The 25,177-nt window shown below is 41.7% G+C and overlaps 1 protein-coding gene across 1 annotated transcript in view; it reads right to left on the bottom strand.

Annotated features, from left to right (window-relative positions):
• Positions 1–25,177, bottom strand: part of CUL3 (cullin 3) — a 115,547-nt gene that overhangs the window by 54,384 nt on the left and 35,986 nt on the right. Inside the window, exon 3 of the mRNA XM_038748868.1 lies at positions 13,301–13,414. Within this exon, the coding sequence (XP_038604796.1) occupies positions 13,301–13,414 (114 nt within the window). The remainder of the gene's footprint in view (positions 1–13,300; positions 13,415–25,177) is intronic.

The following is a 25,177-nucleotide window of genomic DNA, read 5'->3' as shown; positions in this document are numbered from 1 at the left end:
AATGAAACTTTTCTGAATTTATCATAATCTTGAGGAAGAGTGGAAAACGGAGCCTGGAACCACTCCAGATCCCCTAGACGTTCCCAAACCTCATCTCATCCCAGGTTCCTCTTCCTCCCACAGGTCGGCCCAGGCTGAACTTCTAACAAAGAGCATGCGGTAGATTATACCTCAGACTATGAAAAAAATAAAGTTCACAACTAATAAATGCTATAGGAAGTAGCTTCACACTCCGGCACAGCACGTTTGAACCTGCTTTCCCAAGCTCAACATCCAGACAAGTTGCCACCAACAAGTAATAAACTCAAGTGTTTTTATTAAGAGTTCACTTTTAATCATGAAATAAAAACATACTAATGAAGAATTACAATGCAGTCATGGAATGGAAAGGAGAGGACCCATTCGGAGTAAACGCCAATTAAGATGCAAGTTAAACCCATCTCAATAGTCACTGGAATCAAGCATACAGAATTTTCCCCCTCATAAAGAACTGCCTCAACATGTTCTATATTCCTTCATACAGTGGATGTGGAAAGCTTTGTTGCAATTACAGAAAGGGCATAATGAATGCCGCAAGACCACACATATGCAGACTACAATGCACACTTGCTTCCCAAAGTTCACCAAAACAGCCAGTCACCACAAAATTTACTATTGACGGCTGATTATTTTGGGATCACTCTCTGGAAAATGTTAGCAGTAACTTCCAAATCATGATTATAAGTGGTTTTTCAAATGCCACAGGACAGTAAATATTATTTATTAACCCTGGAAACTGAACACTTCAGCCTAACCAGCAAACTAGACTTAGCCAAAAATGCAAAGTTTTGCATTCAGTATTAAATGCTTGGATTTTCATCACATTTTTCAGCACAAATCAAATTTGACTTTAACTATGCTCCTACTATTTAGTGCCTTCAGTTCTGCTTTAATTGCCATAGTCTATAATGATGTCACTCCTGTGATTTTGTTTTTTGTTTTTTTACTAAGAAGCATTTTTTAAAATGTTAGGGTTTCTGGCTTCTTTAAAGCTTGGGGTATAAAGAAATAGTCACGTGAAATACCAGTATTCATGAAAAATAAAATTGTGCCCTAGTGGAAAGAATTGTATTCTTGGCCTTGGAGTCAGTATAATACTGGGGTTCTGCAACTTGCCTGTTATGTAAGCTTGGGTGAGTCACTTAAATTCAGTGTCTCAGCTGTAAAATGGGGATTCAACACTGGTTCCCTCGACTAGACTGTAAGACCCAATTTGGGACAGGTACCATGTCCCATATGATTACCTTGTTTGTAGTAGTGGTAGTAATAGTATTTATTAAGCGTTTACTGCATGTAGAACACTGTATTAAGCACTGAAACATTATACCCAGGACAGAATTAGAGAGTCTCAAATCATCAGGGCTTGTATCTTCTCCAGTGCCTTAGTACAGTGCTTGGCACATAAGTGCTGAACAAACACCACAATTTTTATTACTATGTTCTAGTGGGCAACCACTACACCTGGCAAAGATCCCAGGGACTTGGCTTAGATAATTCCAAAACATTTTTTTAAAGCAAGCAAAGCTGAATGGAGTGGAATCCTAATACCAATAATCCGAATAGCATTGATATGATGCCACAGAAACATACCGATAAAAGACAAATTTTATTTTCAAAAAGGCTCAGGGCAGGCGGTGGAGGCAAACTAAGGGAATTCTGTTACGAGATAAATGTACAGAAACTTCTTGACACCTGTTCTTGCTGAAATTCTTCCCAACCCTTCTGTAAGTGTCTGTGTGGGCTGAAAAAGAAGAGAGTTGGGCAGGGTGGGGGGGGGGGGGGGAAGGGAGGAGAAGGGGAAAGTGAGGTGGATCAAGATGAGATAAGGTGTAGGGAAAGGGTGCTTCAGGTGTCACGTTGAGATACTTTCTAAAAAAGTTAACAAGCCATGACTTGAGGATGTCTTGATTTCCTTCTATTCCCTGACAGGCTGACAGCACATGAGCTGTTATTCAATTCTAGGAAATTGGAAGGAAATTCTGGGAACCCAGAGGAAATAGGTAAAGTAGAAGATCCTTTTCTCAGCTTCTCCAGGCACCAAACTACAGAGGAGGTAGAAAGAATTTCCCAATTTTCCATGATTCCGGTCTCTTCCCTAATCCCCAGCACCTGCCTGAGCATCCGTGCAGCCAGTCAACCAGGACGGATAACATGGGAAGGATGAATTCATGGGGGCCCTGAGATCAACTTTCTCTTTACTCTCAGGTTCAAACTGACCAGACCCTTGAATATATTTATATATAATCAACCAGTAAAACAGATCATTAAGCCCTATATCCTTATCCACAGAGCAAAAGAAAATTAACCATGTTGCATGGAGGAAAAAAGAACTGTTACAGGAAGAGCTGATTTGCTTATACCCTTTGCTTATAATGACGTATGAGAAAATGATCAAATTTGGGTAGGAGATTTTGATTTTAAAATTTCCTGAAGACATACTCCTTGACTGACAGTACTGTTAAATCAACCCTCAACGAAGAGGAGAAACTATCCCCAGAAATAAAGTTTCCAAGGGGGTCCCCCTTTTTTGGGAACCCTTAGGTAAAGCAAATAAATCCTCCCTTCTGGCTACTGAGGGGAAAGAAAGCTTTAAGAAAAGAAAGCACCTGCTGGAAATTGAGCATGCAGAAGGAAGCCCCCCTCCCACAAAGGGTGCTCTTGCATGAAAGACCCTCCTCCTCTGAGGGTCAGGGCCAGGCAGAAACGGGCGATGGGAGTGAAAGACCTGATCACTCGGCCTGACGGAAGAATTGGCGGTATTTTAAAGAAGCCCAAGGTGGCACCCCTGTTGTGAAGGGAGCAGATCTCATGAGATGCTTGTCAGAAGAAGCTGAGGGAGCCAGGGGTCATGTTGCCACTAATGGCAGTCAGTAAGGAGGTTTTGGAGGGCCCATTTAGACTGCTAACCCCATGACGGAAAACCAGGCCTTGTGCGGTAGCATTCTCTGAAATGCTGCCAGTTCCAGACACAATGCTCAAGAAGCAGGCAGAGAGCCAGACATTCAACGCATGCGGGAGGCAATGTTGCAAAGAGGCGGAGTTCCGATATACCAGTAAATGGGGATTTGGGGGACAGGTGGAACTGGTACCTGAGGGATGAGAACTACCTGAATCTAAATGCAATCAGGCCACTGGCACTAAAAGGGGAAAAAGGGGGTAGACCAATGTTTAAACCAAAATAAAGGGATGTGCTGAAAAGCACCGAGACCGAGATTAATGGCCAGGTCCCTCTTTTCACTGCAGGTGGGAAGGTGGAGCAAGAACGCTGTGGGTGGGCTTTGAGGTCTAGGAGGAAGGCAGATTGTTGATTAAAACAGAAAAATTGCCATGCGTGAAAGCCGTCAAAGAGAGGCAAAGCCAAAATATCAACCAACACCAGTTTTAACAGTCTAAAAGGAAATTGGTGAGCTGCAATACGTGGAAGCCAGTAGAATCCTGAGATAAATTTAGCATTCCCAAAACGTGGTGTGGGGAGGAAAAATCAATTGGAAACAGCCTTGTCTGGTTATAAAATTCAAAACTAAAATGCCCCAGCCTCCAACACTGCGAAACCGAAGCTCAGCCTTAAACAACCTGACAGGTGGGTTATTCAAAGTCTACTGTGGCAGACGGACCAGCCTGGCAGGAAATAAACAGGAGAGGAGTTACTCTTCTTGAGAAAAGGCTTCGCAAAGATAGGGTGACCAAAGAGCGAACTGGAACGTAGAAACAGACCCTGGTTCGGAAAAACGCATTTGAGCGGCAAGGAACTACCTTCATTTGGACTGGAATGGTGTGGTCATGCGACCATTTTGATTTTTTTCAGCCACACTAGCATGAATGAACAGGGCCTGATTTGTCATCTCTGAAAATGAAGGACAGCTCTCTCTACATAAGTAAAATAGAGGGACAACAGACATTAATAATAGAAAAATCTTACCAGATAAGGTGAGTACCAATGGAATCTCTGTGGGTAGAAATTCCACACTTGAACAAAAAAAATTGTAGTAGGATTTTTCTTTTAACCACCTGACCAGGAGGAGTAAAGTGAGAAGAAAATGTTAGATAAGATTGGGGAAGCTGAAAAATGAAGGTTGGCAATAATAGTGGGAGTTAACCACATATATTTTGGCTGATTAGAACCAGGAAGAGAAAGTTTGGAAGTATGATACATTACTTTTGGAGCAAACTACCCCTAAGGAAAAGATTAAATACTGGATGAATCTTAGTACTTCAAAGTAGCTGGTGAGGGAGTTTACATGAGAATACCATTCTGTAACAGTAATTACTAATACAATTAAATTTAACATTCTTAAATGTTAGAGAAGGCCAAAAGTAAAATTTAAAAAGACTCCATTTTAGAAAAGATCACTGTAAGGTTGAAAGATGGTTAAAAAAAAACCAGTCAAAAAGTAAAGTGGGAACTACATAAAAGCATCCCCGAGTGGGAAGCAAGAGCTATGCTGGTGGTAGAGTTCCAGGTAAAATGCTTGAATATGAACAAAGAGAGACAAAAAAATCAAACAGAAATTGTGTTTACGCAAGTGGCAAAGATCATTCTAAGTATCCTAATTTTGAAATAGAAAATTACTAATGATGAAAAGGATGCTAATGCTAATCTTAAAATATGCTTCATACTTAGCAAAAGGATGCCAGCCAGAAGTGCCACATGATAACTATGCAAAATGGGTACCAAGGGAAGAAAAGGAGGATCAATGAATTCTTTAGTCCAGCTTCCACTGAAAGATATTAAGTAGAGTCCCCTACCCAAATTGATATGTAGCAGAAATGTTAGACAAACTGGGTCAAACTGTAGTAGTACACAACTTTAATTCAAACTGAAAATTTAGAAAGAAATCCTTGAGGGCAGGAATTGCTTCCTTTACTCTTTCAAACTTAATACAGTGTCCAGCACATAACTAGTGACTGAAGAGATAAAAATAAACTCAGGATGAGTTGGCATTCGCACAAGAGGTCAGAAAGAACTACCAGGGGTAAGCTGTACTCATTCTGGCAATAATGGGTAACCGGCTACTGCTTTACTGGTTGACTGCCAGTATAAGAGCAATTCATCAGAAGGGCTCCAGAAAACACCTAGGGAATTTACCTGGAAAACTAAGATTAGACACAGATAAACACAATTTTTTAAAGCAAAGATAATGCAATTTTTGTAGGGGTAGACTATCATCAATGGAATAAACTGAGCACCTATTATGTAAAGTTACTGTACTAAAGGCTTGGAAGAGTATCAAAGAAGAGATACATTTCTCATCTTTTGGAATCTTGAATCTAATGGGGAACAAACGTTAAGGGGAAAAGGCTACTTTTCAGGAAAAAGAAGTGAAGTAGGTAAGTACTGAAAACAGGGTAAGCACACTGAAATCTTCAAATCTGTTGACATTAAGCTGTCCTGGGTGGAGAAATGCCATAAAGATGACCACAAATGCCAGAAAGACTTAAAGCTGAGGAAGAACTGGACTTCAACATGAACTTTAAAGTAGCCAAGCCAAAAAGGGCAGGCACCACCAGGAAAAATATAGGAAACAAAAGACAATTTTGTCAGAACACAAACCTTTGTACACCCATACTGGGAATACCGCCTGTAACTCTGGTTAGTCACACCACACTCTAGGAATTCTATAATAAAGCTGGAACAGGTACAGAAAATGACAACCAAGAAGATCTTGACAGAGACTCTGAAAGATTAGGACGCTTTAGTCTAGAAAGACAAAAGCTGAGAAGGGCATTGATTAAAGTCTGCAAATTAGAGGTAAGGAAAGGGTGAAAAAGTTACTGCTGTTAGCCAAATCCCTACAATACCATGATTAGGGCACACCAGTCTAAGCTTGAAGGTGACTAATTCACTGCACTGTATTGTCAATCAATTGCTCAATAGCATTAACTGAGTGCTTACTGTGTGCGGCTCTACACTGTACTAAGTGCTGAAAAAAATGCAGTGTGCAGTGGGTAGACAGGATTTCTGCTCTCAAGGAGCCTCTCCAAAGGTCCTACATGATGGACTCATTAAGTGTTAATGAATGAAGGGTGTGGATAAAACCAGATTCATAAACTGGCTTCTATAGGGAAGTTTGGGATGTTAGAGGAAAAGTTAAGATGGCTTAAACACAAAGTGTTTAGACAGATCGATTTGTGGATAGGTCCTTAAAAGAGTATTAGTCGGAGAAGTTTAGGGATATTAGAAGGAAAAGCCCTAACCACTCATTGGTCACACTGGAAAACCAACAAAAAAAAAGAAGGCTGCTCTTGTTTAGCTCTTAATTTGTGGTAATGGAGTCAAGTCTCCTCAAGTCAACCACCATAACCACAAGAAAGTTATAATAAAAGCACTCAAAGTGATTTTTTGATGATGTGATGTAAGGAAAATCAGCTGGACATTGCAACTGTCCCAAAACTTGTGTTGATCACCTGTGATCAATCTGTGATCAGATTAACATGTCCAAATGTACATTACAGTGCTTGACACATAGCGCTTAACAAATACTGTTATTATTGTCATTGTTAACTCATGGAAAGGCATGGACAACTCTATCTAAAAACCCAGTAAGCTAATGGCAGAAAAAAAAATACACTCCTTTGGTCAAGATACTGCACTACTGCACTGTTATACCTACTCTGGTTCTTGAAATCAAAATCATTAACTGAAGTAACTTGATTAGAGCCCTGTGTCAAAGAGTTGAAAAACCAATGCCCTTAAGTCAACTGTCAACAAATCAATAACTTAATGATCACCTGTCACTCCAACTGCCAAGAAAATTAAAATAACAGTGGGTCATCACCTAGACCTACTGAGGCTATGAGATGATTCTGATGTTTGGAAATTCTGATCATCAGAATTTGTTTATGGTTGGGCTTCAGGTGCTTGGTTTTAAGTACTTTCACTCTTACGAATTTGCAAAATTCACCAATTGTGTTAATTAAATTGGATGTCTATAGACACACACAAAATTCAATTGTTTATAGCTTCTAAGCACTCTTACTAGCTTAAGGATACTCCCAGGCAGAAGGTGGTTTTGAGGGCTCAGTTTTTGATCTTACTCCTCAATGAAATGCTTACTTCACCCCTCTCGTATAGCCCTGCCTCACTGAAGGGAGAGTCTGTAGTGAAAAATGACCCAGAGGGAGAGATTACTACTGATTTTCCTCTTCCTCCCATTCACTGTTGTCAAACCTTGCCTCACATAAAAGCAGGAAAACAGGCTAAAATTCAGGAAGATCACTACCCATCTTGGCCTCTCCTCCTGAAAAAGCGGGACCCTGAAGCGGCCAAAGTCAGACCTTTAAAACTGCCCCACTTCAAGCCACAGAGACAGGAATCTCCTAACATCCATTTCCCTTCCTCTACTTCACCCACACTTGCCCAAAGCACAAATCCATCTGTGAATTGTATGTTAAGCCAAGATGCATGCAAAGATAACTCAAGACTGAGGATATTCACTATCAATCAATGCCCTAACATCCATTTCCCTCCCTCTACTTCACCCACACTTGCCCAAAGCACAAATCCATCTGTGAATTGTCTGTTAAGCCAAGATGCATGCAAAGATAACTTGATTAAGGATATTCATTATCAATCAATGGTATTTATTAAGTGCTTACTGTGTGCAGAGCACTGTTATAAGCACTTAGGAGAGTATAGCACAGTTGGCAGACACAATCCCTTCCCAGAAGGACTTTACAGTCTACAGGGGGAGGGAGACATTAAAATAAATTACAGATAAGAGAGTTAGTAGAGTATAGGGATATGTACAAGTGTGCTGTGGGGTTGGGGTAAGTATCAAAAGTGTTTAAGGGGCACACAGCCAAGGACACAATACATTTTGGATTATAGCAATCATAATTAAGGTATTTATTACACAATATATGCCTAAGCACTGTGCTCAGTGCTGGGGAGGTAAAAGAGAAACAAGACACAAAACCCAACCTTTTAAAACTTGCATTAAACTAAGCAAGAACTAGAACATGGTTGAAGTCCTATTCAGAATGCTATGGAAAATCCATGTTTAGTAGTCAGCTGTTTCGGCAAGGACCATAAAATACTTTCTTCCAATAATGTGGCAAGTCAAGCCCAGCCTTGGATGGACAGTGGAAGAATGTTCCTTGATTTCCTAATATCATTCCAGCCAAACTATGCTGGGGAAAGTATGTGCTGTGCTGTGGCAGTACTGAGTGTATGAGTTAATGCAGTTCAATGGAATTAAAAACAAAGATTTTGTTTAGATGGCTAGCCATTTCATGAGTCTATACTCCAGGGATGATGAAGGTTAAAGGAAAGGAGAAGCTGGCTTAATCACCATATAAAATGATTTTTTTGACAACCTCCTTAAAATACCTGCTGTTTCTTATGTTTGCTAATTACAAAAAGGTTTAGGAGGTAGTCACAACCTTGATTTTTCACTCATTACTAATTAGTAGACTGTTTACTGAACTGCATAAAAGGCCATTAATTTCCTCTCAACTGGATGGGGCTGTTAGCGATAAGATGAAAGCATCCTGAAAGAGGAAAAAGAAACCCAAAATAAAAACCAAAAACAATAACCCCCAAGGTACTCTCTGTACTTGTCAGAAAAATCAAGAGAGAAAAAAGGGAAAATTTAAGACCATGCCTAAGAAATGGAAAACAAGGATGGGGGGGGGGGGACGGACCTCCCCCAAACTTACTGTACTTGTTTCTAATTTTTTTTTATAATAATGATTGCATTTATTAAGCCGCTTACTATGTGCAAAGCACTGTTCTAAGCACTGGGGAGGTTATAAGGTGATCAAGTTGTCCGACGGGGGCTCACAGTCTTAATCCCCATTTTACAGATGAGGTAACTGAGGCACAAAGAAGTTAAGTGACTTGCCCAAAGTCACACGGCCGGCAACTGGCAGTGCTGGCATTTGAACCCATGACCTCTGACTCCAAAGCCTGTGCCCTTTTCCACTAAGCCATGCTGCTTCTTCATTCATTCAATCGTATTTATTGCGCGCTTACTGTGTGCAGAGCACTGTACTAAGCGCTTGGGAAGTACAAGTTGGCAACATATAGAGATGGTCGCTACGCAACAGCGGGCTCACAGTCTAGAAGGGGGAGACAGAGAACAAAACAAAACATATTAACAAAATAAAATACATAGAATAAATATGTACAAATAAAATAGAGTAATAAATACGTACAAATATACATATATACAGGTGCTGTGGGGAGGGGAAGGAGGTAAGGCAGGGGGGATGGAGAGGGGGAGGAAGGAGGGGGCTCAGTCTGCATTAGTGGCACTGCACCAGGGCATGAGTTACCTCCAAAACTCTGAGGGTCAGGAGTACTGAGGCCTGGGATAAGTAAGGGGCATTGGACTCCAATTGCCCTTCAGACCCTGAGATGGGAGACACATTTTGGGATGGAAGGAAAGTCCACTAATAATACGAACAATGTCTGAATTTATCAAGGGCTCCCTATATGCCAATCACTGTGGGAAATATAGGATAAGTTGAACCAACACGGCTCCTACCCTACATGGGGCTCACAGTCTAAGAGAGAGGGAGGGTTAGTAGGTATTCAATCCCCATTTTCCAGATGAGGCAACTGAGGTACAGAGGAGTAACTTGCCCAAGGTCACACAGCAGCCAAGTGGTAGAGCTGGATTAGACTCCAGTCCTGTGCTTTTTCTACCAGGCCATACTGCCTCCCACTCTCTCCATGTGGTTTCCTGTTCTCTACACCCTCAGGATTCAGCATGTTTCTCCTATCTAGGAGTTGTGAGGAAAACACTCTACAAATCAGGTTCCTTTCCACAATTTTGGGGGAGCCACTCTCTTCCCAGAACTGCCGAACCGCATCCCTGATAAGATGTAAGCTGAGGAGAGGAAAATTCAACGCAAGCCATGATCCCACTGGCTCTCCGTAACCAGATTCATCCCAGAGGGGTTAGGAGTTGGGAGAGAAAGTGGTGATGAGATAAAATTAGGAAACCTCCACCCCACCACTGCCCCTGATCTGAGATTGGTGCCACAATTAGGGGAAGAACACGTCCGGGATAGTCAAGGATCACGAGCTCCACATCCACCTTCTTCCACTCACAGTTCACTGCTTTTTGGATTCCTTCTCTGCCTGGAAACACCAGTGGTAAGGCAGGAGAGTCACATCCCATTCTTTCCCTTGATACCCAGTATTTTCAGACCACTTCTCTCCCAGGTAGCACTGGGAATGACCGATATGCACACAACACCCAACTTAAAAAATATTATTATTATTATTATTGTATTTGTTAAGCACTTACTATTATCAAATACTGTTTTAAGTGCTGGGGTAGACACAAGGTAATCAGGTTGGATATAGTCCCTGTCCCACATGGGGCTCACAGTCTAAATAGGAAGGAGAACAGGCACTGAATCTCTGTTTTATGGGTAAGGAGGCTAAAGCACTGAGAAGTTAGTAGACTTGCCCAAGATCACAAAGCAGGCAGGTGGTAGGGTCAGGATTAGAACCCAGGTCCTCTGATTCCCAGGCTGGTGCTCATTCCACTGGCCACACTGCTCCTCATAAAACATCTCCTGGAACTTGGTGCTCCCAGGGAGGGGACTATCTGATAGCATCAGGGGAACAGAGCAGGGTATGAGGTCGGGAAAGGGAAAAAGGAAGGGAGCTTTCCTGGACTTAAATGGGGCAGTAATGGCAGAGCTGCTGTGTTAAAATAGGCCGGCTTACTTGAGAATGAATAAACTGCCTACCCCTGCACTGTTTCTTTTACTCTAGATGACCTCTTCCTCAATCCCAAGCCACGACCACCTCTGCTTAGCTATTTTGTTCAGACTAGGGTTGTCAGAGTTTCCAGTTTGCCATCCAAAAGGCAGTTCTATGCTCCTTAATATAAGGTAAACGGTCACCTTGGTTTGAAGGGCAGAAACACAGAAGCGATGGGAGGGGAACAGAGATTTGCTGCATATTATGCTGAGGCATTAGGCTCCGAGCTTGAGCCCTGGGAGGCAGCAAGGAAACCAGATCTTTGTAGGGAATAATTAGGGCAACAAAAGGATGATGGAAGGCAGGGCCGGCTCTACAGTCTAGGAAAATTCAAATTAGGAGTGTCTTTTTTTCCCCTTTCCAACTGCCAATTCTTGCCTCATGTTCTAGTTGCCCTCTGCGTCCCCTTCCTTTTGCCTTGGGTGCCAAAAGGAAAGCGTCCTTGACGCATACAGAAAAGCGTCAAGTGAGACTGTGAAGGAGCAAAGGACAAGATATCTGTCCTTGAAACACCTACAGCATGGCTCAGTGGAAAGAGCACAGGCTTGGGAGTCAGAGATCACGGGTTCGAATCCCAGCTCTGCCACTTAGCAGCCGTATGACCTTGGGCAAGCCACTTAACTTCTCTGTGCCTCAGTTCCCTCATCTGTAAAATGGGGATTAGGACTGTGTGCCCCACGTGGGACAACTTGATCACCTTGTAGCCCCCCAGTGATTACAACAGTGCTTTGCACATAGTAAGCGCTTAACTAATACCATTATTATTACCTCTCCTCTCCCTTTATCTTCTTCCTTTCTGCAGTTTTTGGACGGTCACTATCGCTGGGCGCCTCTCCTTTTCTCACCCCTTTCCTCTAAAAAATTTCAAACACTTTAAGCCGGGTCCCACAGTTGCTCTCCTCGCCTGCTGGAAGAGAGTAACAGGGAAGGGAACACGGGCAAGGAGATGCTGGGAGTCCCTACACTTTTGAATGGACTGAAGTGAGGGGACCGGAAAAACTAGATAGAGCTTCTGGGTTTTAAAAACTCATTCAAGCACCTTTCTTAAATTCTAAAGCCAGCTGCAGGGTGAGCCGGGAGAGAGAAACCTGACAAGCCAGAAGCAGGTGGAGCTGGGTTGGGAGTGTCCACGGTAGCACAAGCATTTGCAGGGGAGGCCTGGGGGGGGAGGACATCTAATTAGAATTACCGTGGTGTCGCAGATATACGCTGTGAGGTTCCCCTATTTGGAATACCCATTTGCCCACAAGATTCAGTCATATTTTCAAGGAAAATAACCTGGCTGTATTATTGGGCATGCCTACGGTACACATTAACTAACCTTAGCAAGTTCTTTCCCCGCCCACCGCTCCCTCCCCCACAAACACGATATTTGTTAAGCACTTATTATGTGCCAGGCACTGTTCTAAGCACTGGGGTAGATACAAGCAAATCAGGTTGGACACAGTCCCTGTCCCATGTGGGGCTCACAGTCTTAATCCCCATTTTACAGATGAGGATACTGAAGCACAGAGAAGTGACTCGCCCAAGGTCACACGGCGGACAAGTGGTGGATCCAGGATTAGAACCCAGGCCCACGCTCTAACCACTACACCACACTGCTCTCCAAAATTTTCTTCAAAAATCCCAGCCTTTTTATAAAGAGTACCTGTTGAGGTAGCAGAGACTGACATATCCTGTCAACAAAATGGCACCTTTAGATAGGAGATTAACCAGATAAAATCATTTACAATGACCCTGATACCTCCATACTAACTGTAATGCCTGGCAGAATGGTCCGGCATATGTCACCTTAGAGTATGCCAGCCAACCACTACCTGGCACGCACAGCAGTCTGGAATTTGCAGGTCTGTACTGTCGATGAATAAAAACCACCTTAAAAGGCACAAACCTACTTTCATAGCATTCTCTGACGATCGATCGCGACTACACCCTTGATCCAAAAAAATGAACAGTACTACTCTACATAAATACAAATTCCCATTAGAGATGGCAGCCACCACACTGTGTCTATAAACACGAGAAAGCCATACAGATTCACATAATAGCCCAAATCATTCCTATAAGGAAAAACCTCCTTTGGAGAAAAGATGACAACAACCACCTGAAGACTCAGTTTCTTCCTGTTTGTCCCTCAGCCAGTCCCACTCACACAAACACACACATACCACATAAAATGCATGAGGTGAAGCACCGACCCTTACCTTTTTGCAAACTTTTTCAAAGCATTTTCCATCTCTGAAGCACAAGTGATAGCAAGAAACAAAGAGGTGAACAACACTTTCAGTCTTCCATTCCGATCATCAAGAAGTAAAATGGCAAAACATGACCAATTTACCATTTGCTTACTGACACGGCCTCTCTATAAGCGTAGTGTTTGGAGATGAAATACTTCTTCATATGCATATTTCACCTTGATTATTTCACAAGTAGACTACCCAGATACATTCAACAGAAAGAGGAGGGTTCCCATTCTAATAACATATGACATAACCTTCACCTCTTGCAGGAAGAAAATGAAAAGCTGCAATTTTTACCTACCATATACATTAGAATGTCTCTAATCATCACCATGGCTGTCTGATGATCATTCCAAGCTTGATTTAGCGTTTGAAGAAAGTTGTTATTCAATGAATTTAGCACATCTTCTCGCACCTGCAATAAAATAGACTAATTTCAGTCTGTGCTCTATTCATTCATTCAATCGTATTTATTGAGCGCTTACTGTGTGTAGAGCACTGTACTAAGTGCTTGGGAAGTACAAGTTGACAACATATAGAGACGGTCCCTACCCAACAGCGGGCTCACAGTCTAGAAGGGGGAGATAGACAACAAACCATATTAACAAAATAAAATAAATAGAATAGTAAATATGTACAAGTAAAATAGAGTAATAAATATGTACAAACATATATACAGGTGCTGTGGGGAGGGGAAGGAGGTAGGGATGTGGGGAGGGGAAGGAGGGTGAGAGGAAGGAGGAGGCTCAGTCTGCTCTATGTACATGAATTATAAGTTAACAGATTTGTCCTAAAGGATCTCACTTGTAATTATTTGGAAAAAAGAACAAAAAAACCTGGACTGGGAGAGAAGAGGTGGAGGGAATGAAGGGGCTGGGTAGATGAAATTAAACCATTCTTTTCACAAACGAGTCGGACAAGTCACTTAACCTCTGTGCCTCAGCTGCCTCAGCTGCAAAATGGGGATTCGATACCTGTCCTCTCCCCTAAACTGTGTGCCCTATGAGAGAACTGATTACCTTTTAACAACCTCACGCTTAGTTTGGTGCTTGGTGTACAGCACTTACCCAACACCACAGTCATCATCAAACAACATCCAGTGATCTCTAATACTATGTTTGTCTTTGCATAGTACAGTCAACTTCACCTCAAATACTTTTGGAATGAAGTTTTAAAATAATCTAAAATTCTCCCTCTCATACAGAATGGAATCAATAAAGAGCAAATTATTTTACACTTATAGCACACTACAAAATTTGAAATTCAAGAAAATGTTGACTAAACAAGTGAATGACTTTGTCAACGCAATATATTGGTTGATTGATTAATTCTGATGAAGTTCAAAGGGCTGGAGCTGAAAGCGCTGGTAGGGGGGTAGACTTTGAGGAAGTGGGAGACCTTTTGATCTACTGTTGGGAAGGATGGAAGGAAGAGTTCAAGAGGGGAAGGAGGAGGGTGGGACTGGAGAGAGGCAACGGATATTTTACGGAGATCAAGCCTGCTTCAATTTTATCCGTGAAATATGTGGCCAGGTCATACAGGTCATGGGACTGGGGAGTCGGGGGGAAGGGGGACTTGAAAAGGGAGTTCAATGTCTGAAAGAGCTGGCACATGCAATGGTAATAGAGAAGAACTGTTGCCAGATGGCGAGGACAGAGCCCAAGCAAGTGAGGAGAGCTTGAGATGGATGAGGTCGGCCTGGTGCCTGGATACTGGTGGTACGAGAGCAACGGAGGGATAGGGGAGTGAAGGAGTTGAGTGGAGAGGGCACTGCCGAAGGGGTGGATTTGTGCTTTAAGAAAAGGTAAGTTGGGCAAGGAAACCAAATGGAGCACGATGACTTCATAATATTGGAAGAGGCTGAAAGATCAGAGGTCTCTGTGGGGACAGACAGACAGATTTGGGGGTGGGTGGGAAGATGGTACGTAAGGAGGTTGTGGTTACAGTGGAATCTCAGAAGTTACGAACGGTATGAAAGTTTGATAATAAAGCCGATACAAAGGTTGTGGTAGAACAGTAAGAATTACTGGTTTTAAAAAGTGTGATTCTAAGACAATAACTAATTTAGGGGAGTCTAAAGGAATTTAGGGGCGGGGAATGTGAGGGCTTTGGAAAACCAAGAACAACTCTGCAAGAGATAAAAAAAGGCACCTTGGAATTCCAGAGCTCTTTTAGAATGGGAAAAACAGATGACAGACCGCCTTCCACATGTGATACTTCAGCATCTTTCTTGGATTAAAATAATCAATGATATTTATTGAGAGCTTATTGCGTGCACAGCACTGTACTAAATGCTTGGGAGAGTTCAATATGTTGGTAAACACATTCCCTGCCCACAAGGAGCTTATGGTCTAGGGGAAAAATGGTATATAAACTAGATAATTGCTGAAGGCAGCACATTTACAAAGAATTGTTGTAGCAAAATAAAATTCCAAACAATATTCAAATGTCAACTCAACCACTTGAGACCAAGTTCAATCCCTAACAATACTCTGTTGAATGAAAAATATCAGTTTTGACCACTCATATTGACAGATTCCACACACATCCACCCAGAATTAAAAAAAAACAAACAAACCCCAAAACTGTGGACTTTTACAAGTACATTCTCATTAGGCAGCCCAGATGAGGAGACATTGTATTGGAGTACTCTAAGCTTGAACACCATTACACATGCACACACAACTATGACGATGATGATAATGGCATTTTTTAAGCGCTTACTATGTGCCAAGTACTGTTTTAAGGACTGGGATAGATAGAAGCTAATACGGTTGTCCCACATGGGGCTCGCAGTCTTAATCCCCATTTTACAGGTGAGGTAACTGAGGCACAGGGAAGTTAAGTGACTCGCCCAGGGTCACACAGCAGACAAGTGGTGGAGCCAGATTTAGAACCCATGTCCTCTGATTCCCAAGCCTCTTGCCACTAGGCAATGCCACCCAACTGCATCCTATCCAGTCAGACTCACCTTGTTGGAAGAACATTCCCTAATTCCTCAGTGGCATTCCTTTCAAAACATGTATTGAACACATGCACTGTGCCCCAACACTGTTGAATACTTCAGCTGAAACATACTGGATGGTCACAGAACAAAAATTTGAGTTGTAACACGGAACTACATATTACTTCGGGAGACAACGTCAGAATTTATACATTTATATTGATGTCTATCTCTTCCTCTAGACTGTAAACTCCTTCTAGGTAGGGAATGTGTTGCACTCCCCCAAATCCCCAGAACATTGTTCAGCACACACTAAGCACTCAACAAAATAGCACTGACTGACTAATGAGGGGAATCAATCAATCAATCGTATTTATTGAGCGCTTACTGTGTGCAGAGCGCTGTACTAAGCACTTGGGAAGTACAAGTTGGCAACATATAGAGACAGTCCCTACCCAACAGTGGGCTCACAGTCTAGAAGGGGGAGATAGAGAACAAAACCAAACATACTAACAAAATAAAATAGAATAGATATGTACAAGTAAAATACAGTAATAAATATGTACAAACATATATACATATATACAGGTGCTGTGGGGAAGGGAAGGAGGTAAGACGGGGGGATGGAAGGGGGACGAGGGGGAGAGGAAAGAGGGGGCTCAGTCTGGGAAGAAAGTCATATTTTATCCATTTAGTATTCCTAAGTATAGGTACAACTTTTCATTTTTAGAATGGGGATGGCGGGGGGGGGGCGGCGAGGGGTTAAGAAGATCCGGGGACTAGTAGAGTATTCAGGTCAAAGACCATTTGGGTCTTTTCTCCAGTCTTGTCAGAGACCTGGGGTGAGCAAGCTTGGGAGTCCAGGCTCAAAAAACTAATCTCCCCCACAGACTGGGTAGCTATGCTCACTCTTAAATCCTTCCAAAGAAAAGTCTGAAACTGGACTACAGCCTATAAAAAGGGGGGAAATTGAAATGTTTTTACACTCTTCAATTATCTGAAGCTTCAGAAAGCCTTTGAACTAAAACCTTAAATGTTAAATGTTAATTTGATAAGAATATTCAAATTACGGTTTCAAAAGATAATCACTAATTTGCCAAATTGTATGTAATGCAACAAACCTTTACTGTAACATATGCTTTTTATTCTTAGCTTATTTCAATTTTCTAATGAAGGAGAGACAAAGGCAGGTACAAACTGGAATGGATTTTAATTGCATCTAAATGTTAACAGCAAGTTGATACACAAGCTTTTTAAATAGAAAGCAACCAAAGCAGAATCATGTTAAGCCCAATCTACTCAAATTCAAGCAACAATTAAATGGGGATTATGAGAAGGCACTAGCTCCTGCCACAAAAATACATTCAATCAATCAATCAATCGTATTTATTGAGTGCTTACTGTGTGCAGAGCACTGTACTAAGCGCTTGGGAAGTACAAGTTGGCAGCATCTATGCTTTCCAAACTCCCAGAAACCATAAAAATGCATTCTAACAGATCTGAGAGGTAGCTCAACTGCTGAGATTTATTATTAACCGACTTCCATGAACTGCTGTATCACAGTACGTTCCAATGCAACACCTGTCATTATTATTAAACCTCAATTTGTGAACACAATTTCTGCATTGCTGGTATTAGAAATACAGACATTGTGAAATGCTATGATCATCTGCGCTCAAGTAATTAAGTATGGATAAATAAAATTACTGGCTCCAAATGTGCTCTTTAAAATACTTAGGTCAGACACAGAACTTAACTATCTTGTATCTATCCCAGTGCTTAGCGGAGTGTTTGGCATGTAGTGAGAACTCAAGAAATGTCATAGTTATCGCCACTGTTGTTATCTCTCCCCCTCTGTGAAGCAGGCTGGAGGGGCAGAAACCTGAAGGGGGCTGGACAGGATGAGTGACTCAGCAAGCCACATATGGCTTTTAGGCTCATAGTCATATAAACATGCTGAATTAACCTTTCAATTTGATGCTAAAAAGATCACCAGGAAGAGGAAGGATCAAAAGCAAGAAGATAATCACTAGAAAGAAATGATGATGTGAAAAATAAAAATAAAAACCACCCAATGATACTAAAATTAAAATGCCTCAAATTCCATCTACAAATAGTTCTAATGGTCCAAAAGGAAAACGATCAACAGCTGTCCTTCCCCTAAAATTTCCACATCTTATGTTAACTTCATCTCCGCTCACCAACTGAAAATCCCATTTGCGACATTTACCAGTTTTTTTCTCCCCTTCCAGTAAACATATACAAGTAACTCCCAAAGTCATCCCCGAATCCTAACTTCCTTTCTCCGCTCATCACCTCATTTCCTTTTACATATAAATTCATTACTGTTTATTCCCACTCTACTGTTTATTCCTCTCCTTAATCCTCTATTGACATTTTCAGCTTCACATTTCCATAGACACTGCCTTTGAAAGGTGACATGTCCTCGAGGCCAAACTAAAAAGCCTCAGCTCAGCTCCATTTTTAAGCTTCATTTTTTAGCAATCAATATCATCATGGAGTACCTTCTCCAGGGTATCCATCCCTCCCAGACTTTGTTCTTGAAGATACCAGCAAATCTTGGTTACCCTTTTGTCTTTCCCTCAGATTCCTCTTCTGCCCATCACTTTTCATTGTTGATGCCCCTAAACTTTGTCTCTAAGTGATCCACCACTTTCATTGATTTCTTCAACCAATTCTAGCCAAATACACCTCCCTCCAATCAATTGATATTATGATAATACGATTGAAGGAATAATAATCGGTATTATCCTCATGAGCAGTGGTATTTATAGAGAACTTATACTGTTCTCTATAACAGAACAGTATAAGTGCAGAGCACTCTATTAAGCACTTGGGAAAGTATAACACATCAGAGCTGGCAGAAGCAATCCCTGCCCATAACGAGCTTACAATCTACAGGACTCTCCACCACTAGATCTCTCACTGACTTTAGGACATTTCCGAGGATCCCCATATATCCTCCATCCTACTGGCCCCATTATTCATCCCTCTTCATTTCTGTTATTATCTCTTGATGCGCTGGTCTTGTCTCCCTAGCTGAACTCTATTATAATGCCTTGATACACTGCTTTCATACAGGTTCTTGAGAATATAAATTCACTGACTAAAATGAAAGTGGAAACCAAGTTTACTAATGAAAGCTTACAGAAATATGGATAACCCAGCAAATGCCCTGCTATTGAAAATAAAGAGGCCCTTTCTACTTGAATACTTAGCATTCATGAAGCAATGGCTAAAAATCTCATCTTAAAGGGGCAACAATTCTTGACAAAAAATAAAGTCTCAAAAGGAGAATACAGGACGCTGGGCATTCCAAAGAGAAAAATAAAATTTACACTGTTATTCAAAGTGACAAATAAAAAGACTTTGGGAATGGGGTCTAAAACTGATGCCAGCAAATACTTACATAATGCCTTTGGATTTCCAAAACAACTGAATCATGCAAATTCTGAAGCAAAGGTAATAGGAACTATTTGAAATAACAACTTTTTTCCAGAATTTAAAGTGCATGCCAAGGATAATGATAATGCCATTTCCCAAAGGTTTCTAAAAGTAGGCTCAAAATAAGACACTGCACATCAGAAAAAAATGTTACCACAAAAAAATCCTAGCAAAATAACAAAAACATCTTTCTGAAATAAGCTAAGATATTGAGATCAATGAGCAGCCTGGTCTATTGGAAAGTCATGGCTGGGAGTTATGGGATGTGGATTTTAATTCTGGCTCTGCCACTTGCCTGCTGTGTGACCTTGGGCAAAGTCATTTAACTTCCCTGAACCTCAGTGTCCTCATCTGTAAAATGGGGGATCAACACCTGTTCTCCCTCAGATAGACTGAGTCCCATGTAGTACACAGATTTTAAATTGTTTATAATTAATGTCTCCCCCTCTAGACTGCAAATTCGCTTTGGTCAGGGAATGTGTCTGTTTCTTGTTATACTGTACTCTCCCAAGAGTTAATACAGTGCTTTGCCCACAGTAAGCACAATAAATAAAAGACTGTACTGACCAGATTATCTTGTATTTACCCCCAGCACTTAAAGTGCTAGGCACATACTAAGTGCTTAAATACCATTATTACTATTATACAATTCTTTTTGTAATCAAGATTTTCGGATTCACATAGGAGAAAATAAATCTATGTTCAATTTCGGATTAAGACTTTTTTGGACTGTCTTCATTTTGCTGAGTCATTCAATCATTTCTACATAAAAATTAAGGAAACAGCTGCAAAACCGAATGATAGTTTGTTATCGACAATTCTGTAGTTAAATTTTAACCCGCTTTTATTTATCTCTGGATTATAGTCTTACAGTTCCATGCATCTGCCAGCCCCCACTGTAAACCCCTTGTGGGCCATAGAGTACATTTCTGCATTTTCAATAATAGTGTACATTCCATTACACTATGATTATTATGGTATTCGTTAGGCACTTACTATGTGGCAAGCACTGTGTTAAAAACTGGGGTAGATAAAAGTTAATCAGGTCAGACTCAGTCCCTGTCCCAAATGAGACTCACATCTGAAGCAGCGTGGCTCAGTGGAAACAGCACGGGCTCTGGAGTCAGAGGTCATGGGTTCAAATCCCAGCTCCGCCAATTGTCAGCTGTGTGACCTTGGGCAAGTCACTTAGCTTCTCTGTGCCTCAGTGACCTCATCTGTAAAATGGGGATTAAGACTGTGAGCCCCACACGGGACAATCTGATCACCTTGGATCCTCCCCAGCGCCTAGAACAGTGCTTTGCACATAGTAAGCGCTTAACAAATGTCATTATTATTATTATTATTATTATAGGAGGTAGTACAGATATTTAATCCTCACTTTACAGTTGAAGAAAATGAGGCATAGAGCAGTTAAGTCACTTGCCCAGGGTGGTCACACAGCAAGTAACTGGCAGAGGCAGGATTAGAACTCAGGTGCTCTGACTCCCTGGGCCATGTATAACAAAATTATCAATAGTGTTTTTATATCCTCAAGTAAAATTCTATTTGACTTCTATTAACACCCCTCAAAGAATCAGAATATCTCTATATGTCAAATATCCCCATGATAACGAATGTCCGTCTCTTCACCGCAACTCCTCATTGTGGGTAAGGAATGTGACTGTTTACTGTTATATTGTAGTCTCCCAAGCGCTTAGTACAGTGCTCTGCTTACTAAATACAACTGTATGAATAAACTCCTGCTAGCAAAGAAAAGGAAGAGAAGAAAACAAGCAAGGGGAAGTGGAAGTTAGGGTTATTACTAAAGAAAAATCCTCATGTGTCCTTTTCTAAATATTTCAGCAGAAATGGAAATTAAAATCTTGACTAATGTCTTTCAGAGCCAAAGCAGCTCAGGTAAATATTAGGAAGCTGGTGCGCTAATAGAAACATAAAACAGTGCACAGCAACGTAACCATTAGTTCTTTCATCCTCATAAACCACTAAACAAAGCAAACACTGGGAACCAGAGTTATATAGGATCTTACATTTTTCCCACAGAAAACTAATGAAATAAAGGCCATGAGAGCACAGGGTCAAGAATTTTGAATAATAAGTTTTTTTATGGTATTTGTTAAGTGCTTACTCTGTGTCAAGCAGTTCTAAGCGCTCAAGTAGATACAAGTTAGTCAGGTTGGACACGGTTCCCGTCCCACGTTGGGGCGACCGGTCCAAGTAGGAGGGAGAACAGGTTTTGAATCCCCATTTTACAGTTGAGGAAACTGAAGCACAGAGAAGTGAAGTGACTTGCCCAATGTCACACAGCAGGCAACCGGCAGAGCTGGGATTAAAACCCCAGACCTCCGACACCCAGAACCGTGCTCTTTCCAAGAGGTCACGCTGCTTCCTGGGTTCAAAACCTGCCTTGGTACGTGCTAAGCACCAACCTAATGTTAGTGGCATTGCGCTTGTCTACATGGCCCAAAGGAGGCTCATAGTAAATTCCACTCAACAGGACAAAAATCCTAAACTCAGTTCCTAACACTGGATTTACTACGCATTTCAGACGCTTTCACCTCTCTAGCTGTGTTCCTCGGCCTTTCTGCCCTACCCAATAATCTCAGGGCAACCCTCAGAGTACAAGTAGGTGGGCAGCTGGGTGAGGAAATGAAGGCCTTGTGCCCTTTGGGGAAGGCAGTTGTCAATCAGAAGGATTTCTGGGCCAATTAAAATCCAAGGACAAGAACACCTGCTCACAGGGGGAGATTCCATCATCTAAAAGTGCAAAGATGCTGGTCTCAACAGCTGCCCTAAAGAAGAATCGGGAACAATGCCCGACAAAGATGCAATTCTTAATTTTGAGTCGCATTCTTAGAGCATAAGGAAATAGCTCCACCCAGTAACCTTACAGTGGAAGAATGTGAGTTAAGGAATCAACCAGAAACCTCCAACTCCCTCTTTTTAAACATCTATAATCCAGTTTCCACCCTCACTCCACTGACCACTCTCTCCAAGGTCACTGATTACTTCCTGCTACCCAAACCTAACCATTCTCCGCTTATCCCAATTCTCCTAGCTCACTCCCTTGTTCCAGAAACACTAAGTTTGGTTTTCCTAGCAAATTAACTCCAGGTTCTCTGTTTACTTCTCTTTCTATTCAGTGAAGTAAGAAGAAATGATTTGGGTTGTCTTTGGATAGCACTGCACCAGTGGGTAGTCAACCTCCTTGAAGGCTGCAGTCTAGAATGCCCACCTATTCATTTAATGGTTTGTTATATGTAGTATTCTTATGGTCTTGGTTCTTTATTCATTTTTTTTTGTTTTACAAGTCATACTGTTGACACTAATATGTTAAAGACAATGGCTTTGAAAGGTGTCTGGAAACTGGTTAACCACTGAGTGCTTCCTTCTCAAGATTCATCGTCCCAGTGAAGAACTCCATTAACCAATCCTTGGGTTCAGGCTTGGAGAGAGGGCAACTGCCAGGGAGCATCATAGTCTTTGCCCTCAATGCCCCCTCTCCACCTATAGTTTTCTAAATAATAATCATAATAATCGTCATATTTGTTAAGAGCTTATATGTTCCACACACTGTATTAAGCCTGGAGTAGATACAAGATAGGCTTCCTACATGGCTCCCAAGCCTAAATGGGAAGGAGAATAGGTATTGAATCCCTGTTTACAGGTGAGGAACTGAGGCACAAAAAAGTTAAGTGACTTGCCCAAGGTCACACAGCACACAAATGACAGAACTGGGATTAAATCCCAGATCCTCATTCTTTCTACTAGGCCACACTGTTTCTCAAAGCATACTGCAATAAAACACTTCTGGTCTAATATTTCATGTATTATGGTCTCGAGTCTAAGGGGAACTTCAAGTTAGGCTTAATTTAAAACTGAAGATATATTTTCTACGTAAACAGAATTCCCTACATTTCCTTCATCCACAAATCCACAGAAATTTAACTAGCACCACAGAAAAGGGAAAAGTAGTGTTAACAATCTGTCTTCTATGTTAGCATAAAATCCTAATGAGTAAGGAATGTGTCACTTTATTTTGTAACTCCCAAGTACTTAGTGAAGGCGCAAATACTATTACTACTACTATTTTCGGGGTGATCCTCCCAGTCTCATTCGTCAGCTCTTCATTTGCTTTCCACCCATTAATTGTGGGTTTTACTCAAGGTTTTATTTTGGGACTTTATCTCACTTTACACTCACTCTCTCAAGGAGTTCATCCACTCTAATTCCTGCAACTACCACCTCAATGAAAATGACTCCCGATTAACGTTGTTACCCCATCCCCTCCTCTGCAATCTTGCATTTCCACTTGCCTCCACGACAGCTATGCTTTAATGTACTGCTGAGCACACTAAGCTCAGTAATATCCCAAACTGAACTTTCCACTAACCTCCTCAACACAGCTGACTACATCACCAATCAATCATTTATTGAGCGCTTACTGTGTGCAGAGCACTGCACTAAGCGCTTGGGAAGTACAACTTGTCAACATATAGAGATGGTCCCTACCCAACAGTGGGCTCACCATCCTCCCCATCTGAGACCTTCACATTATCCTTGACTCCTAGCTCTCTTTCCACCTCCATACAGAGTTAATCAATCAATGGTATTTTTTTAATGGCATTTCTTAAGCTCTTACTGTGTGCAAAGCACTATTCTAAACGCTGGGGAGGTTACAAGGTGATCAGGTTGTCCCACGTGGGGCTCAGTCTTAATCCCCATTTTACAGATGAGGTAACTGAGGCACAGAGAAGTTAAGTGACTTGCCCAAAGTCACACAGCTGACAAGTGGCAGAGCTGGGATTTGAACCCATGACCTCTGACTCCAAAGCCTGGGCTCTTTCCACTGAGCCATGCTGCTTCTCTGACTTACTGGCTGCTGACTGTGTTCATTGAACTAAACACTTGCAAGCTGTCACCAAATTCTGTCCGTTTTTCCTCCTGACAATTCCAGGTTCTTTTCCTCGCTGTCCATCCAAATAACCACTGTGCTAGCTGAGGTGCCTGTCATACGCATGGGATATAGGACAGGCCAAGAGTCAGGAGGACCTGGGGTCTAATCCCGGTTCTGCCACTTGTCTGCCGCGTGACCTTGGGCAAGTCACTTAATTTCTCCTTGCCTCAGTGACCTCATCTGTAAAATGGGGATCAAGATCATGAGCTTTTAGACTGTGAGCCCACTGCTGGGTAGGGACTGTCTCTATATGTTACCAACTTGTACTTCCCAAGCGCTTAGTACAGTGCTCTGCACACAGTAAGCGCTCAATAAATATGATTGATGATGATGATGATGATGAGCCCCACATGGGATAGAGATTATGTCCAAACTGTATCTACCCCAGCCCTTAGAACAGTGCTTAACATAGTAAGCGCTTAACAAATACCATCATTAGCTTCTCCACTGGTCTCTTTCTCTGCCCCAATCTCTCCATTCTCCAGTCCATACTTCATTCTCTTGCCCAGGTCATTTTTCTAAAACATCACTTGGCACAAAACTCCCCACTCCTCAAAAACTTAATATGGTTGCCGATTCCTCTCGGTATTAAATGTTAACACTTGACCAGTGACTTCAATCAGCTCTCCCCTACTTAATCCACTCTTCTCCCACTACACTCCAGTTCCCAGTTCATTCCTTTTAAGATAACCTACTCACTGCACCTCAACCTCATCTCTCCAGTTTCAGCCCTTCCCCCTGCCTGGAACTCATTTCCCCCTTCATATCTGACAAATTACACCTCTGTTTTCAAAATCCCAGTCAGATTTCCT

The sequence above is a fragment of the Tachyglossus aculeatus genome, chromosome 7 (genome assembly GCF_015852505.1).
Source record: "Tachyglossus aculeatus isolate mTacAcu1 chromosome 7, mTacAcu1.pri, whole genome shotgun sequence".
Lineage (NCBI taxonomy): Eukaryota > Metazoa > Chordata > Mammalia > Monotremata > Tachyglossidae > Tachyglossus > Tachyglossus aculeatus.
The sequence above is the reverse complement of the archived record's forward strand: the minus strand, read 5'-3'. Positions and strand labels throughout refer to the sequence as shown.